The sequence below is a fragment of the Arctopsyche grandis genome, chromosome 10, assembly GCF_051622035.1.
Source record: "Arctopsyche grandis isolate Sample6627 chromosome 10, ASM5162203v2, whole genome shotgun sequence".
Lineage (NCBI taxonomy): Eukaryota > Metazoa > Arthropoda > Insecta > Trichoptera > Hydropsychidae > Arctopsyche > Arctopsyche grandis.
The window spans coordinates 28,061,916-28,079,825 of record NC_135364.1 but is presented as its reverse complement, the minus strand read 5'-3'; the positions used below and the strand labels follow the sequence as shown (position 1 = coordinate 28,079,825).

Here is a 17,910-nt window from a genome sequence, read left to right as displayed (position 1 = left end):
CATATGCAACCGACAAGTTTATCCTACATTTCTTCAAATATGTGATTCACAGTTATCGATCACGGTCAAGCAAGGATAAATACAAGGATAAAATATCACTGAAAACACTCCAGGGGGTGATTTTTGGGACTGTATACCATGTATATGGGCTAGGGATGCTACGTTTTTTTTTCATATTCACTAAAAAAAAAAAACACGTCACACACGTCCAACTCTATGTTTTTACTATAAAATATGACAAAAAAATAAATAAAAAAATATATTTTGCCTTTGCAACGCAGCGCCCTCAAAGCTGGTGCGCCTATTGTTCTAAAATGCGAATCTAACTCTCAAAAATGTCTTAATCTTCTGTAAATTATTGTTAATATTTCTAATGGAAATAATAAATATTTTTTATTTAGTCTAAATCTAATATATAATTTCGAAATAGACTTTGTATGTATGTAAATATTGTTGGTTGGAAATTGGTTGGGAAATTCGAAAACAAGTCATAATTTCCATGTCGACATGGGGACGGGGGATAGGGGGCGCTGGGGGCGAAGGCCGGGGGGCACCGGGGAGGCCACTGGATTCTGGTATAATATATAACCAGCAGCGTGGTCTAGTGGTGAATGTTGAATTATTTCGTACTTGATGTTACGAGTTCGATTCCCCGCTAAGTCTCACTGTTGGCCGGACCTTGATTTGTCTGAATTTTCCAATTTTTCTGATTTTCATTGAAACGATTCCTGTAAAATTGGCGTTTCCTTCCCAATTTTCTGTTGCGAACATTTAGTTATTGTTATATCTTAGGTTTCGCCATATTGCTCACCATAGATGTCTCTGTTGTTGTTTATCGAATATAAAATTCGTATTGTTACATGAAAGTTATTCATCGTTATTTATCGTATCAATACGATTTTTGTAATATATGTATACTGCCCATAGATGTCAGATATTATTTAGATTTACATGTATCTATGTAATAATTATGTGGACCAGGAAGGCGCATTTGGGGTTTACCTGTTAAGCCTTCCTGGTATATTTGTAAAATAAATAAATAAATAAATAAAAATAAAACATCTATAATATATAATTTCAAAAGACATTTTGTAAGTTTGTAACTAAAGTCGGTCGGAACTCGAAAACAAGTCAGTTTCTATGATGATTCCATTGTTAAATAATGTCTGAATTAAAACGCTTTGTGTATTTGTTTATATAAGTTGTATTATAATGGAATTTAAATTTATTACAGTTAAATCATTAGATGAAAAAAATACATATTCACATTTTAGACAATGTAAAAATGGTAGAAAAGCATACTATATTTTCATATTTTGTAAAGTATTCACTAATAAATTTGTAATGTCCATAAAAGTACATCTTCCCTAACAAATATTTCACAATTTTTGCAACATCTATGTTGGCGAATGTTTTAGTGCCCTGAAAAAAAAGCATTGAGATTATTAAAATATATACATATGTATGTATATTAATTTCTTATTGTAAAATTTGGTAAACGTTAACAAACCTGGTTTAGAGTACATGTTTCGCCATTGATGGCAAAAGTCACCATTTCATCGAAATACTTTTGTTTCACCGACTCAAATTCGCAAATATCTTTACTTTTATACTTGAGCAGTGATTCAAATCTTTTCCCGACCCATTTCAATAATTTTCCTTTGAACTAAAACAAACTTGAGATTAGATTTTGGCACTTGAGAATTGAATTGAATTATTGACTTGAATGTTAACCATCACTGGTATAACGTCTTTCAAGACAGTAATATTTCCATCGATTATTTTATTGTTCTCATTTGTCACGCTGTTTATAAAAGCAGTTGTCAAATTAGACTTTTTTGTTCCTTTGCACAGTTCGACACTGTCAACAATCACACTGTAATCACCCTGTCGATAACAAAACAAAATAAAATATTTTATATATCATAAAGAGTATCAAAATTTCAGAAAGGCTCACAAAATCCTTGGAAATTTGCAACTGTCCATTTGCGATTTGAAACATGTAGAATATTATAAAGAGAGCCAGTTTCATTTTGGTAATGCTCGTTTGACAAAACGTAAGACAATGAATATACATATGTATGTAGGTACATATACTTACAGAGAAATAGATTAATTTTTGGAATGTTTCCTGTTTTTTCAACCATATAATGCAAACGTACAGGAAATCGTACGAATGATTGAAAAAATAAATTACATATGCACCGGAAATGGATTTTATAAACGCTTCACAGAGTATTATTTTATTGTATTTATTAGAATTAAAAAAAAAATAGTGTCGCTATATAATTAACTCCGTGTTGTGTATTTTAATTTATAAAATTTTTAATGTGCACTTGATTGAAATCATCTGGTGACCGGCACACGACTTTTTCGAACGAAAATACCCTATGGATTTGCGGCTACTATTAATACTGTTCGACACAAAAAATGGTTCAGAGACAAGATATGACTTTTCTTATAGATCTATGTCCAGTAAACACGAATCTGTTTATAAAAAATGTTGATTGGCTCGAGATTCGGAGATATGTGTTTTTTAAATCGCGCGATTTTTCTATATCTTGGTATTGTTCGGTCGATGTCTCAAAATCTGTCTATTTCCTGTTCAAAATGAATATTGGAATCTATAGTCGAGTATTTTATCTTCCATTTGTAGTACTTTTCCGCTTTCAAATCTCTCTAAGTAGTCGTCTAGTATAAATCAAATGTCAAAAGTACATATTTTCATTTGGGATTTTTCCCACTGTTAATACTTTATTATATTGAGTATTTTCTATTGAAAGATGTTTATTGGGATAGTGATCTGGCCACACTATTTTTTGTTTTCGTTTAAAAGGGTTAATTGGAAGTGTGCTGAATTTTAAATAAATAAAAAATAAAAATATCATTGCGTTGAGCAAAAAACTTGCGACAAAATACAGGCCGTTCTTACCATTTCGTGGAAACGGCGAGCCGGCGTCGAAACGAGATAGAGCAAACAAATTTACTATGGCTGTCATTGCTTATCCCACTATTGCTCATTATATAATGTTGTTTTATATTTTTTCCCTATTATTTTTGTAAAAATAATATTTTCAAAGAAATTTCTGCCAGCACCGTAATCCCGGTATGCAGGCTAGTTTCAGCACCGGGATTTACGGTACCAGAAAACACCGGTGCCCGGGATCCCGGGATTGGAAGCCTTAGTATTTAATAAACAATCATGTAATATTTTTTATGAATGTTAAGAAGCATGTAATATTTTTAAAAAAATATTCTTATGAAGGTCAAACATAAAAGCATTTCTGACAAACTCACACTTGTAAATTGGCCATTCAATGTTTATTGATAATCAAACGAAACGTTCAAAGAACGAGGAAAAATTCGTTGTATTCAGTTTCTATGACTTGTGAGGTCACATTTAAAAAAATAAACATACAATTTAATCATTCTATTGAGGAAAATCAAAGAAGACGAATGTCGACAACTCCGTAAGTGTTTTGCCATTATTTGAAATTACAAGTGATATTCTTTGATGTACATATGTATGTATGTTTCTGTTGTATATTTATATAGATATTGAGGACTTTTGGTATGGCTCCGAATGTACAAGATTCCACAGAAGTGAAAACTAGCTTTCCAGAATTGTCCTATCCCACGTTGAGAGATGGCAGTGTCAAGAATGGCGATCAATGGATACGTGGAAAAATCATCGATGATGGCGCAGAAGGCCTGTGGAGGGTGCATGATAAAATTTACGACCTGTCAAACTTTGCAAAAGTTCATCCTGGTGGGGAATTTTGGCTGAAGCGAACTAAAGTAAGCTTTTTTGAATTAATTTTGGTCGTGTTGCAATATTTGTTTATTGTGTTTAAATTTGTTGTTAACGGAATAGTGACACTAATTAATACTCTAAAAGCGGCACATATGTAAATGACAAAGTGCTATAACATTGACATGCAAATTGATTTTTTATTTATTTGATTAATATATGTATTTATAATTTTGATGCAATACAATATATTTTTGTAGAGTTCATGGCATTCAATTCAAATTATGCTTTGATATTTTTTTATACAATTTTCAATAGAAATCACACAAATTGCTCCTGATATTGGTTTTTGCCATTAAATGTAATTATTATTCGATTAATTCAAAATTTTAGTATAGTTTATCATGAGTCGATTTAATCAGAATAATTTTTATACTGAGATATCACTAAAAATTATTGTTGTTGAACTTACAATGTTCTAATAATAGATATTTCTTTTTAATTTGATTTACATATATGTATGTACATATGTACATACATATATCGTGTTCTGCAAATCATTTAACTACCAATATATATGTAGCTCTAACTCTTTTTACATACCTCCTTTACGTTTCACTTACGATTACAATTCAGGAAAAAGTTTGCCTCTTATCCGATCGTTTTCATCCTTTGCCATATTGCTCATTTTGGTCATCAATATAAGTAAATGGATCCTCCGCCATTACGATAGAGATAAAATATCGTTTAAGAGGCTTTTCAAGTCCGAACATTTTTAATCTCGGTGACAGTTGATAGTCATTAATTTTATACATAGATGGCGGTAGTAATTACATACCTCCTTTACATTTCACTTACGATTACAATTCAGGAAAAAGTTTGCCTCTTATCCGATCGTTTTCATCCTTTGCCATATTGCTCATTTTGGTCATCAATATAAGTAAATGGATCCTCCGCCATTACGATAGAGATAAAATATCGTTTAAGAGGCTTTTCAAGTCCGAACATTTTTAATCTCGGTGACAGTTGATAGTCATTAATTTTATACATAGATGGCGGTAGTAATTACATACCTCCTTTACATTTCACTTACGATTACAATTCAGGAAAAAGTTTGCCTCTTATCCGATCGTTTTCATCCTTTGCCATATTGCTCATTTTGGTCATCAATATAAGTAAATGGATCCTCCGCCATTACGATAGAGATAAAATATCGTTTAAGAGGCTTTTCAAGTCCGAACATTTTTAATCTCGGTGACAGTTGATAGTCATTAATTTTATACATAGATGGCGGTAGTAATTACATACCTCCTTTACATTTCACTTACGATTACAATTCAGGAAAAAGTTTGCCTCTTATCCGATCGTTTTCATCCTTTGCCATATTGCTCATTTTGGTCATCAATATAAGTAAATGGATCCTCCGCCATTACGATAGAGATAAAATATCGTTTAAGAGGCTTTTCAAGTCCGAACATTTTTAATCTCGGTGACAGTTGATAGTCATTAATTTTATACATAGATGGCGGTAGTAATTACATACCTCCTTTACATTTCACTTACGATTACAATTCAGGAAAAAATTTGCCTCTTATCCGATCGTTTTCATACTTTGCCATATTGCTCATTTTGGTCATCAATATAAGTAAATAGATCCTCCGCCATTACGATGATGCAAAAATATCGTGTACGACGCTTTTGAAATTTGAATTTCTGAAAAGTGCCTGACGTCTATCCAGTTTTTAGTTTTAAACATAGATGGCGGTAGTAAAATAAAATTATTGGTATATTTATTCAAAATATCAAATAAGCGCCTTTTTTTAATAGCTACATGGCAAAAACATAATTAAAGAAGTAATCTGGTTATTAAAATTGTTATTTATTGTTTAAAATTGCGTTATACAAAATATGATTTTTTATCAATAAAAATGTAAAACATTAATTTATTATATTTATTCGTGGTATTAATTTACCGATTCATACTTAAGAGGGCTGGACCCCAGCCCCTTCTCCATACAAACGTATGTATTAGACTTCTCCGCTCCTCAATTATGGCACTAGAGAAATATTTTTTTAATATGCTACGGATATCTAACATAGGCATGGTTCTATTTTTTTTTTTGATTAATTGATTTTTTGATTAATCAAAAAAAAAAAAAAAAAAATAGAACCATGCCTATGGTAGAAATAAATAGCATATTAAAAAATAATTTCTCTTGTGCCATAATTGAGGAAGGGAGAAGTTTAATACGTTTGTATGGACAAGGCGTTGGGGTTCAGCCCTCTTAAAATTGAAATAAAAAAAACGCAACTATGATTTTATTTTTTTAGCTTCTAAATTAGCAAAATCATTAATGATATCGTCAAATTTAAAATCATTCACTAATTTATGTTCTGTTGACAAAAATTTTAAATCAGAAGTGCGATCTTGACAGATCTAAAACAATTTTTGATTAGTCTTAATTTGCTGAAACTGCTTCCGGCCGTGGTTAAAAATATGCGTATATCTTGTGTTTCATAAATTTTATTCTAGTATTATTACTTGAATTTCATATTGTATTTTTCGTCGTAAGAAAGTTTTGCTTCACGCAACTAGCGCCCTTGGAAAATGTCCCGTTGCTAATGTATTGGTACGGTTTTTAGATGTATGTAGATAACGAAATTTTTTTAAGAATTTCTATTATTTTATTTGTTGTTCAAATTTTCATTCATTAGAGCGACGCCAGGCAATTATATATACAGTGGCGGATCAAATAAATGGGGGCCCCAAGCTCTTTTGATATTTGAGGCCCCTACTTCAGTAAAAAATGCTATACATATATGTTAATACTTTTTTATTGCATCTTTTAGTTTAACATTTCTTATGTCTTCTAGCGATAAATAATATTAAATAGAAATGAATAAAACGAGATGTATATTATTTTCAGGGTACAGATATTACTGAGGCTTTTGAATCCCATCACATGTCTTCCCGGCCTCAATCGATGTTACCCAAATTTTACATCAAAGACGCCACTACTTCTAGGAACTCACCGTTTACTTTTGAAAGCAACGGATTTTATGCCGTATTGAGAAGCAGGATCAGAAAGGAACTGAAGGAGCTACCCAAATCTCTAGACGAAAATTCTAAAGGAATAATGGACGCTCTAGTAGTAGTGACTATCGCTATGGCAGTTCTCGCCTGCAGAATTAATTTCCTTCCGGTAAGAATCACACTGTGCATAGTGGCAGGACTTTTTCAGACCTGGACCGTTAACTGTGCCCATAATTTCACTCACCAAAAGGACAATTGGAGAATGTATTGGTTCAATTTGAGCTTCAATCCCACTAGGTAATTATAAAAAAAATCAGGTACTTTTTTCTTCTTCCAGAATTCAATAAATGAACCTGCCTTCATCACTTAACCCTTTGAGTGCTGACGTCTTTTCTGTTGAAAGTCCACCATGCTGAAAATGTTGCCAACATTTCCAACTATTGTAGAATTATTTAGAAATCCAATAAAAAGCAGGTATAAAAAATGTAGTTTAACCAAACAAACCCAAGATCACTACACTAGATAACTACCGCCGAGGATTTAGAGTTTTGTAAAGGTGTATTTAGACTCTCTAATATATCTTGCAACAATATAAAATAAACAAAAAAATGTATTTTTTACATACCTCCTTTACGTTTCACATGGCTTTCGTGTAAGTGGTCATTTTTATCTCTTATCCGATCGTTTTCATACTTTGCCATATTGTTCATTTTGGTCATCAATATAACTAAATGGAGCCTCCGCCATTACGATGGTGCAAATATATCGTGTAAGACGCGTTTGTAATTTGCCCGCCGACATTCTATTTGACGTTTACGGTTGACGTTTGTTTGTTAGTTTTAAACATAGATGGCGATAGTAAAAAAAAAATATTGGTGTTTTTATTCAAAATAATAATTTTATATACAAATTACAGAAGAGGTATGTTTTTAAAAAACTTTTTTTTTTCCAAAATTAGTTCCATCTTCTTTATTGTTGTTAAAAATGTAATGCTCACAATCTAAATGCCAAGCCACAATCAAAAATACTCAGCAGCTAGAGATTTTCATCTAGAAATTCTGCTATGGTTATAAATTCAGAAATTACGATGTAAACCAGTTTTTATAACATTGACACGGATTACACGACCAATGTTCAATACATTTTTTTTCAATGCTACCTGGAAAGGCTTAGCGGGTAGTATTCTTGTTTATTTTTTACATACTTGTTGGCAACATGACTTGTTGGCAAAACGCCAATCGGCGTTGGTTAGCATTCAAAGGGTTAATGACTTATGTTCCTCCAATTCTTCAATAACCTTTTTTTAAACATTCTGAGAACGATCCTCATCCAGTGCAATTAGGATCCCATTTAGCCGCTTTTATATAATTGACTACATATGTATTTACTTGAATCTTAGATCGCACACATACATTTTTTCAATTATTGTAAAGTGTTTCTTTTGATTGTTTGTACCAACGAAATTTCGATCAAATAATAGCTTGCATGTATACACAATAGACAAAATATAATACGTGTTCTTATTGTATTTTTGAGGTATTTTGAAATTTTTTAAAGAAATAATATAATAATATGGGATTTGGTTTTGTCAGGAGACATATGTAAGTGGTAGAGTAAAACAAGTGGCTTACAACATTATTTATTTCACGGGGCGCCGCAATGTAACACGTCGAATAAATCGTTCGACGTGTTACATGTTACCAACCTCAATTATTTTTTCTTCTCACGCGTGCCAACCCAATCATTCATACATGCATTTTTCTAGGTGAGAAAGGTAAATCCCACAATATTAATTTAAAAAATAATAATTTTAAATAATTTATTTAACGTTACACTCAATTGTACTATAAATAATAGATATTAAATAACATACAAAGTTCTTCAAGGTACACGTTTACTTATCCTATGTCTTTTTCAGTCACATAGGGCTAAGTTAAGCTTTTTATTACAGTATACTAGTGTTGTGCCCGTTTATTTCAACGGGTAGCTTCGGAAAGGAATTGATACACGAATTAAAATAAGGTTTATATGTTATATATAAATATAATTTAGTTATATTTATAAGGTAATTTATAGGCGCATGCACGCACGTATAATAGAAAAAGTTGAGTGCGCGCATTACACGATCGTCGATCCAACCCGTTCATCCATTCGAAATGTTGAATGAATGTGTGAGTGAGTGTGTGTCTTTGTGGATGTGTGTATATGTTTACGCTCCCACGCATGCTTAGGCACATCTGACGCTGACGTCACTCGTCGCTTGGCGCTCAGTATCAGGAGCACGTGTCAGACGCTCATGTCCTCGCTACACACTTCCCCGCTACTCGGCGTCTTCTCGACACGATCGGTCTAATTCTAATTCCTGGTATTCTAATGTTTTTTTTTTAAATCTCCATACTTGTCCACACGTCCGCCACATACATCGCGTCCGTTTTTATATTATACTATGCTAGTGTTGTGGGCTTTGATTTAAACGGGTGGCTTCGGAAAGGAATTGATACACGAATTAAAATAAAGTTATATGTTATGTATAAATAAAGTGTAAGGTAATTTGTAGGCACGCGTGCGTATTCATAATAAAAAGTCAGTTGCTCATTAAATGCCCACGTCGAGAAGATTAATGAATGCGTGTGCGTCTTCATGGATGCGTGTACGTATGTGTATACGCTCCCGCGCATCCGACGCTGACGTCACCCATTCCAACTCGTTCAATATCAGGAGCACATGTCAGACTCGCAACTCGCTTCCCCACTTCCTCGCATCTCCTCGACATGATTGGTCGTCACGCCACATTCCGTTGCATAACGTATACTCCTGGTATTCTAAATTTTTTTTGGAATCTCTATACTTGCAAACATATCTACATATGTATATACATACATCCCGTCCGTTTTTATATACATAATAGTTGAACCCAGCATGCGTTGCAATGCCACAATAACGCGTGCAATTTCCGTTCCCGTTCCCGTTCCCGTTTTCGTTCCCGTTTTCGTTCCCATTTTCGTTCATTCAATTTTATATATAGGTATAGATATATTTATTGACGTGGGCCCATCCGCTGTGTATTTGTGGTACAGCCCTGAATGGTCAGTACATTCGAGTGCGAGGTAAGCGTGGCGCGATTATTGTCACACTCGCAGCGTGATGCGTTGAAGGCCGGAGGATAGCTTTACTTTCCCGTCAGTAAAATCGTAATTACGAATATTATTATTAAGAGGTTTTTTCCCGTTTTTTTTCACAGTAATCTTCCCGGATATGGATACAACAAATCCTGAAAGTTCCATCGTAATCGGTTCAGTGATTTGGGAGCCTATTCGAGACACACATACACAGACATTCAATTTTATATACATATGTAGATATTATTAGAATGTGATATTTTCCACCTTGGGGAGCGTAGATTATCGGATGTTATTTTAACATATTTATCTGGTAACCTGCGCTCATCATTACTTTCTTAATTTTAATGTGATGTATGAATGGAATCTTAGTCTACTCTCTTTCATTTGGGCCTCGCTGTGATTTTATTTTTTATTCATATTTTGTTTGATTTATATTACTTTTTCTTTCTCCTTTGTACATTTTTATATACTATTTTAATTGTATTATTATTTTCCTTTTGTTACTTTTTTATTATTATTTTATTTTACCATGTTTTCTGCTTTCTAATTTTTCTGTTTTTTACTTGTATTTATATCTTTGTTAAATGTAGGCCACTGTGGCGCATTAGGTTCTTCTTGTAATGCCACAATGGTCCAAAACTATTAATAAATAATAAATTATAATTTTTTTAGGGAATGGCGGATAGGACATGCACTATCTCATCACATGTTTCCAAATACTCTTCTTGATCAAGAGATTAGTGTGTACGAGCCGTATTTTATGTGGTTACCCAGAAAATCGAAGAATATTTTTCATAGATATGCTCCTAGGTTGTATGCCGCTGTTGTTTATGCGTTTATTGTTGACTTTATTATTTTGAGCAGGTGAGATATGTTAACATTACAGCTTATTTACCAACAAGAAAAACAAATAAAAATGCTCACACTATGACGCAATTATTGATTTAAGGTTAATGCTAGCGTTTACCGCCAGAAAACTACCTGGTTGGCATATTGAAGATTTGTTTTCATTCATTGTACCGTCTGTTATGTACACATTTGGAGGTTGCAAAGTTCTGGAAACACTTCTGGTGTGGGTTGGAATATTGCACGCGTCCAGTTTCTTCTTCACACTGATAGGATTGAATGCTGCTCATCATCATCCGGATATTTTCCACGATGGAGATGAGCATATGTATTATTGTTTTATCGTTGAATCTTGAAACTGAAGTATACATACATATTATATGGATGAAAAGTTTAATGATTTGGTTTTCAATTCCAGTTCTGACAGGGATTGGGGTCTGCATCAGATCGAAGCTGTGATGGATCGTGTGGATGTGAACGGATCTCTTTTGCTGGTTTTGACCAATTTTGGTGATCATTGTCTTCATCATCTGTTTCCGGCGGTGGATCACGCCTATTTGCCCAAGTTATATCCGGTGTTTTGGGAGACTTGTAAGGAATTCCAGACTAGACATAAAATATCCACACAGCTTGATTTGTTCCTTGGACAGTTTCAACAGATGACCAGAATCGAGCCTAAAAAAATTGAAAGATTTTGATTCGTTATTATGATATTATTATTGTATTTCATACCGATATTTGTATTTTGGTCTAATGTTTCCGGCCATATTGACATATTGGGCCAACCTATCACAAGCTAACACTATGGTTTAATTGTAATTTTGAAATATATAATTAAAAATGTAATATTTATTTAAATATTTTATTTTATTTATAATAGCTTAGAACGCTAGTTATAATATGCATAACTTACAGCTACAGTATAAACTAAACTTATTATAACAATTATATGGTGCTACTTTAGTATGCGGTCTATCTTAGCATGCGATCTACCTTTGAATCGCAGTCGACTATTTTTTTTTTATTTGTATCGTAGCAACGACCTGTTTATTATAATTTTTGTTTTTTCCTGCCGCCCCATAATGTTGTCGTAGCATTTATATCAAAATATCGTCAGCAGCAAAGAAAATACCGACCCTAACAACCTAATCTTAAATGAATAGAGACAACCCTAACTTAACCTAACCTAACCTGACCCTTAAATAAATAGGTGTTGGCTGTTAATATATGTTTTTTTTAAGTTTAATTTCATCAATATTTTCACAAAAACCTATCTCGTATTATATTTAAGGGTTAGGTTAGGTTAAGTTAGGGTTGGTCCTATTCATTTAAGATTAGGTTTTTAGGGTCGGTATTATTCAGCCTCACTGTCACACGTGGGAACTGTAAGTGAGACCGCATTTTAAAGTAAAAACGTGAAGGTAGATTGCATACTAAAGTAGATATGTGAAGGTACTTTAGTACGTATACTAAAGTGACACCAATTATATAATATAATATTCGTAACAATTTCTATGAACTCTTATTTTTGAATATTATTATATGTATATTACATTTAAATATAAATTAATACATATGCTACATAAATGTAGAAAATAGGAGGGAAAATGTAGGATTTACACATTTTTGATATGTATATGTATATAGAGCAGTGGTTCTCAAGTACGGCCAATAGTGGATTTTACTGCGTCACTAGCAACTTAATAGTAAATAATACTAATAGTATTTTAAAAAAATTAAATATATTTTAAAAACTACAAAAAAGTAACTTAACAATAATAGAAACCATGCTCATCATTGACAAACTAAAAATTATAGCGAAAAGCCTTGTGACAGAAGTTGAAAATGACAATTTTTCAATTTTATCTTCTGTTAGTGATTTGATAGATAAGATGACAGGCACAACTTCAAAATTAAAATTAAAACTTAAAATACTAGAGTGTTTTAAATCTCTGAATCTGGAACTTAATAGAAGTTTCGAAGAATTGATTTTTTTTAAAACTGTTTCTTTTGTATCTTCCCCTTTTATTATGATGACAAATGAAAATTTCATAGTTCTACAAAATAGATTAAAATCATTTTCAGTATTGAGATTAATTAACTGGGCAAACGTAAAATATTTATTATTAGAAATTAGTCATGATCAAGTACTTAATAACCATTTTAATAATATTTCGGTTCAAAAATTTTGGCCGGAAATATACGTTGACAATGAAACAAACCAATATAAAGATTTGGCAACAATTGCTTTATTAATATTGTCTATTTTTCCCACTACCGTACATATATTGTGAAAGATCATTCAGTGTAATGCACTTTATTAAAAACAAATTTAGAAACCAGCTTACAGACGCAAACTTAGAAGCAGCAATGCGGCTTGCATTGGAAGGAAGGAGTATTGAGCAATTTCCATTTACATTATTATTAAATAAATAGATACCAAAAAGTTAAAATTTCTTTTATTTTATGAATAAATTGATCCACTTTTTGTAACTTAAATTTATTTGATTAAATTTGGTGCGGCCACAAGACATTTCAATGGGACCACTATTATCACCTGTGCGGCCACGGTAAAATTTCGCCTGAGAACCACTGATATAGAGACATCTATGGCTGATTTTTTAAATTTTTTAGACCTAACGGTTTAAATCTGAGCTAAATATAATTTTGTAACGATTTTTTAATTGTTTTATTGAAAAAGCTTTTATTTATATTTTTAAATAAAAATTAAAATGAAAAATAGGTTATTTCTAATTTATATTATTTCCTTATACTATACTTTTTTCCAAAAGTTTTAGATAAAAATTTTACCAAGAGTGAATTTTCCCAGTAATTTCGTATTCAGGACTATACGGAATGGTAGTACATACATATGTACATAATTCTTGATCCCACATAACCCAAAAGTTATAATGTTTGCTGTGGTCGTTTTATTAGGGTCGGTTTCAACCGTGTCGATGTTTAGAGGCCTCTCTGCTTGTACCAAATTGTTTTCATTTTGCATATACGAGACAGGTTAATATTATATTACGTAATAATGAAATAATCACAATAATAATTTAAAATCATCAATCATTCCGGATGTTCCTTAGTATATCATTAACAACTTCACGGAATCACGATGAATCCATTGATAATATATACAACTAATTATGTACATTTATACTCAGGACAAATATACAAATACACTTTAAATTTTAAATACACGTATATACATACCAGTGGCGTATATTGGGTGTGTGCTAGGTGTGCGGCGCACACCCGTGAAAACCAAAGACCACATAAAGTAGTATTTTAATACAAAATAATGTGTTGTTGTATAAACAGGCATTGATGTGTATGGTGTATTTACCGCGTGCGCTAAATGTATGGTGTATGGTGTGGTGTGCAGTCTGCAGCGTGTTGTGTGATGTTAGATGTAGTTTGTGCGCCGCGACGAGAGAATACCTATGCCGTGCAGCAAATTGGTGGGTTTGGTTGGAGTGTGCAGGCGGATATTCGCTTGTATAGGTTTGTTCGCGATATTAAGACGTACGGTGTGCTACGACTTCAGAGCACCACGCACCGCACCGCACCACTCGGCAATTGACCGAATGCGATGCGATACGTGGTCTCGTACTTTTTCGCACATTCGTATTTTTATGGTCATATTATTACCTCTAATAACTAATAATGGCTAACAGTGTTCAAGACATTTTAACTATTCCGTTTTCAAATAGAAGTTTTGAGATAAAATTAAAAATAATTAAAGATGGGAAACCGTGTCCGTCTCTTCCAAATTTATCCAGTTTGCATAAAGAAAAAACAAAAGTTTACACTAGACATTTTTGCGTTTCAAATTATAAAAAATTCGAATGGATTACAGGCTGTGAAATTCGATCCAAACTTTTCTGCTGGCCATGTTTATTGTTCTCCAAAGATATTAATGTGTGGAACAAAGAAGGATTTGCTGATCTCAACCATTTGACAGCAGCACTGAAGAAACACGAAGGATCGCAGGCACACGTTCAATCATTTCTTTCCATACAAATGTTTGGCAAACAACGAATCGACGTATTAATTGACAGTCAACGTAAAGCCGAAATAAGTCGACATAATGAACAAGTAAATAAAAATAGAGATGTTTTAAAACGAATTATTAACGCAATAATCTATCTAGGAAAACAAGAACTGTCCCTGCGAGGTCACGACGAGTCATGTAATTCCGTAAACAAAGGCAATTACATTGAATATCTAAATGCTCTTCGAGAATATGATTCTGTTTTAGATACTCATTTAAATACTGCTACTACCTTTCGTGGTACTTCTCCAAGTATACAAAATGACATAATCGAAGCAATCGCTCATGTTATTAAAGTTCATATAAAAAATGAAGTAGAGTCAGCAAGTTTTGTTGCTATTATTCTCGATGAAACTTCAGATATAATGACAAAATCACAGCTCTCAACAGTTTTACGTTTTGTATGTAAAGGCAATGTACATGAACGGTTTATTAGTTTTACAGACGTTAGTGCTGATAAAACATCTAATGGTCTATTCCGTCACGTGGTGAACATAGTTGAAGAATTTAAAATTCAAGACAAATTGGTTGGACAGACTTATGATGGAGCAAGTGTAATGAGTGGACACGTAAATGGTTTGCAATCCAAAGTCCTCAATGCTTATCCTTTTGCTCTTTTTACACACTGTTATGCTCATGTATTGAATTTAGTATTGCAGCAAGGTCTTTCTGATATTAAAGAAAGTAAATCATTTTTTCAAACTTTAAATGGATTGTCTACATACTTTTCAAAATCTTCCAAAAGAGTATTCGCTTTACAGGAATTTGTGACAAAAAGACTTCCCTCTGTAGCACCCACAAGGTGGAATTTTACATCTCGTTTAAGTAGCACAGTACAACAATACAGAAGTCAATTTACAGATTTTTTTCGACATGTTATAGAAAATTGTGAATTATGGGACACAGATACTGTTATAAAAGCACGAGGGTTTTTAGGCTTTTTAGAGGTTTTTCAAACAATTAAACTTCTTCAAATTTTTTCAAAACTGTTTGGAATAACTGATGTTTTGTATAACATTCTTCAATCTAAATCTTCGGACGTTTTATATTGTTGTAAAAAAATTAATCATGTTTTGCAGCAACTGAAATACGAAAGGGATAATAATTTTGAAATGTTATGGAATAATTATTTAAATGAAAAAAATGATGATCATGATCGTAGGCCACAAAGATTAAAAAATTATTCAGAAGTAGAAGATAAAACTTCATTTCGTCAATTATATTTCAAAATAGTTGATAGCATAATCGCACAAGTCGAATGTAGATATTCTTCACTTTCCAAATTAGAATATTTCCACCTTCTTTGTAATGATAAATATGACGAATATAAAGAAAATTTTCCAAATGTTTTAATTAATAAATTAAAAGATTTTTATGGATCACTGTTTGATTATATTCGATTGAAAAACGAACTCATCGTGCTATATTCCAGCTCTGAATTTTCAGAGAAACCTGTTCATGAATTAATACAATTCATGACAAAAAATAACCTCGAATCTGGTTTTAAAGAGGTGTTTAAGCTGGGAGAATTAATATTAACGATACCAAGCAGTACAGCTTCAGCAGAACGTTCTTTTTCGGCGCTGAAAAGAATAAAAACTTGCTATAGAGGTACGCAAGGTCAAGATAGATTATGTGGCCTTAGCTTAATTTCAATAGAAAAAAAGTTATTGGTGGAATTAAAACAGAAAGACACATTCTATGCATACGTGATTGAAAAGTTTATGTCTCAGAAACGTCGCATTGAACTTATGTATAAATAACTAATAAATTAAACATTTTTGTAATGCAAAACGAGTATTTTTTTTTAATTGCTAATTTTATACCCTACGCCCTACGGCATACACAGCACACCCGGTATTAACACCCACCGTCCGCCACTGATACATACATAAAATATGTAGATAATATGCGTTTATTCCCTTAGGAAGTGTTTAGCGACACTGTCATTTGTCTTTTTGACAGATTAACCATCTTAGGTGGCCGATGGGATTTAAGGCAGGTATACTAAATTGGATTCAATTATGTATGCGTCAACTTTGTGCGACACCCACACGCTTTTCATTTAGTTTAAATTGAATTTTCTTCATAAAACCGATCTTTTTCAATTTAAAGCATACACATGTAATTGAATCGTCAATTTTTTTATTCTATTTTATTTTTTATATTTTATTACATTTTATACAGGTAAACCCCAATGCGCCTTCCTGGCCAATTACAAACAATGCATCATTTTTAATACACAAGTCGCTGAATTACGAGACACTGAAAACTCGCAAATTAACGAGACATCTATGAATTGTACATTAATTATACTCAAATAGTGGTGACATAGTAGGTAGAAAGGTTTTTAGCCAATTTTAATCGGGAACCGATTCAACCAGAGAAATTTTATATTAATAGAAGTGGCTTTAAGCATCATATTGTTGTCAAGTGACGATCATCTACAGGCAATCCTAAATAATTTTAGCATCAGTCGTATTTTATGCTTGGTGCTCGACGTATGTCCGATAAAAACTTCTCTGTTTGTTTATATTACTCGCATGATGGGCAAGCATCGGTAAAAATTGCACAATGCATTCAAAAACACACAATAAACAACATGGGATAAATTTTAAATTTAAATTTAAAGTAAATTTATCCGATTGTATTCCGTGCATTGTAGCGTATTTATAGAGACGTACCACGTAATATTCATAACAATTATTTATTAGTAAGGGCCCTTCTATTGTTATAACATTTCTCTGGTTTCAGCAATGAAATTAGAGAAATTGGCAAACTCTGATAGGAAGCGATCGACCTGGAGTCACAGATATCCAGGTCTAACCAGCAGCACTACAGATATACTCAGAAAAATTATTTTAAATCGAGGTTAGCTCTTGGGATCGAACCCGGCGCCTCTCGGTGCTAGGCAGAAGCTTAACGACCGAGCTTTGCTGCTGGCTAAAAAAATATTTTGATTGGGAAGTTCTGCTTGTGATTGGGAGGTTTCTAGTTTAAGTTCATATGTTGGAAATATCCCATTTAGACCATTTATCGGCCCGGCAAAATAGCCCTATTTCCAGACTAATTATTTATCACGACATAATATGCAAAT

General features: G+C 32.6%; 1 protein-coding gene across 1 annotated transcript; it reads left to right on the top strand.

Moving 5' to 3' along the window:
• The first annotated feature begins 3,426 nt into the window (after positions 1-3,426).
• On the top strand, positions 3,427-11,604 carry LOC143918017 (cytochrome b5-related protein-like). Its single transcript, XM_077439665.1, has 6 exons — positions 3,427-3,470; positions 3,556-3,798; positions 6,679-7,082; positions 10,580-10,771; positions 10,857-11,081; positions 11,172-11,604. Exons 2-6 carry the CDS (start codon positions 3,574-3,576, stop codon positions 11,449-11,451), a joined length of 1,326 nt encoding a protein of 441 aa, XP_077295791.1. The 5' UTR covers positions 3,427-3,470; positions 3,556-3,573; the 3' UTR covers positions 11,452-11,604.
• The last annotated feature ends 6,306 nt before the right edge of the window (positions 11,605-17,910 follow it).

What these genes read in the sequence shown, in the direction of transcription:
- LOC143918017 (XM_077439665.1), top strand. Translation starts at nt 3,574, where the DNA reads ATGGCTCCGAATGTACAAGATTCCACAGAAGTGAAAACTAGCTTTCCA. An exon ending in TTTGGCTGAAGCGAACTAAA is followed by an intron (nt 3,799 to 6,678) that starts GTAAGCTTTTTT and finishes TATTATTTTCAG; the next exon opens with GGTACAGATATTACTGAGGC. An exon ending in GACTTTATTATTTTGAGCAG is followed by an intron (nt 10,772 to 10,856) that starts GTGAGATATGTT and finishes TATTGATTTAAG; the next exon opens with GTTAATGCTAGCGTTTACCG.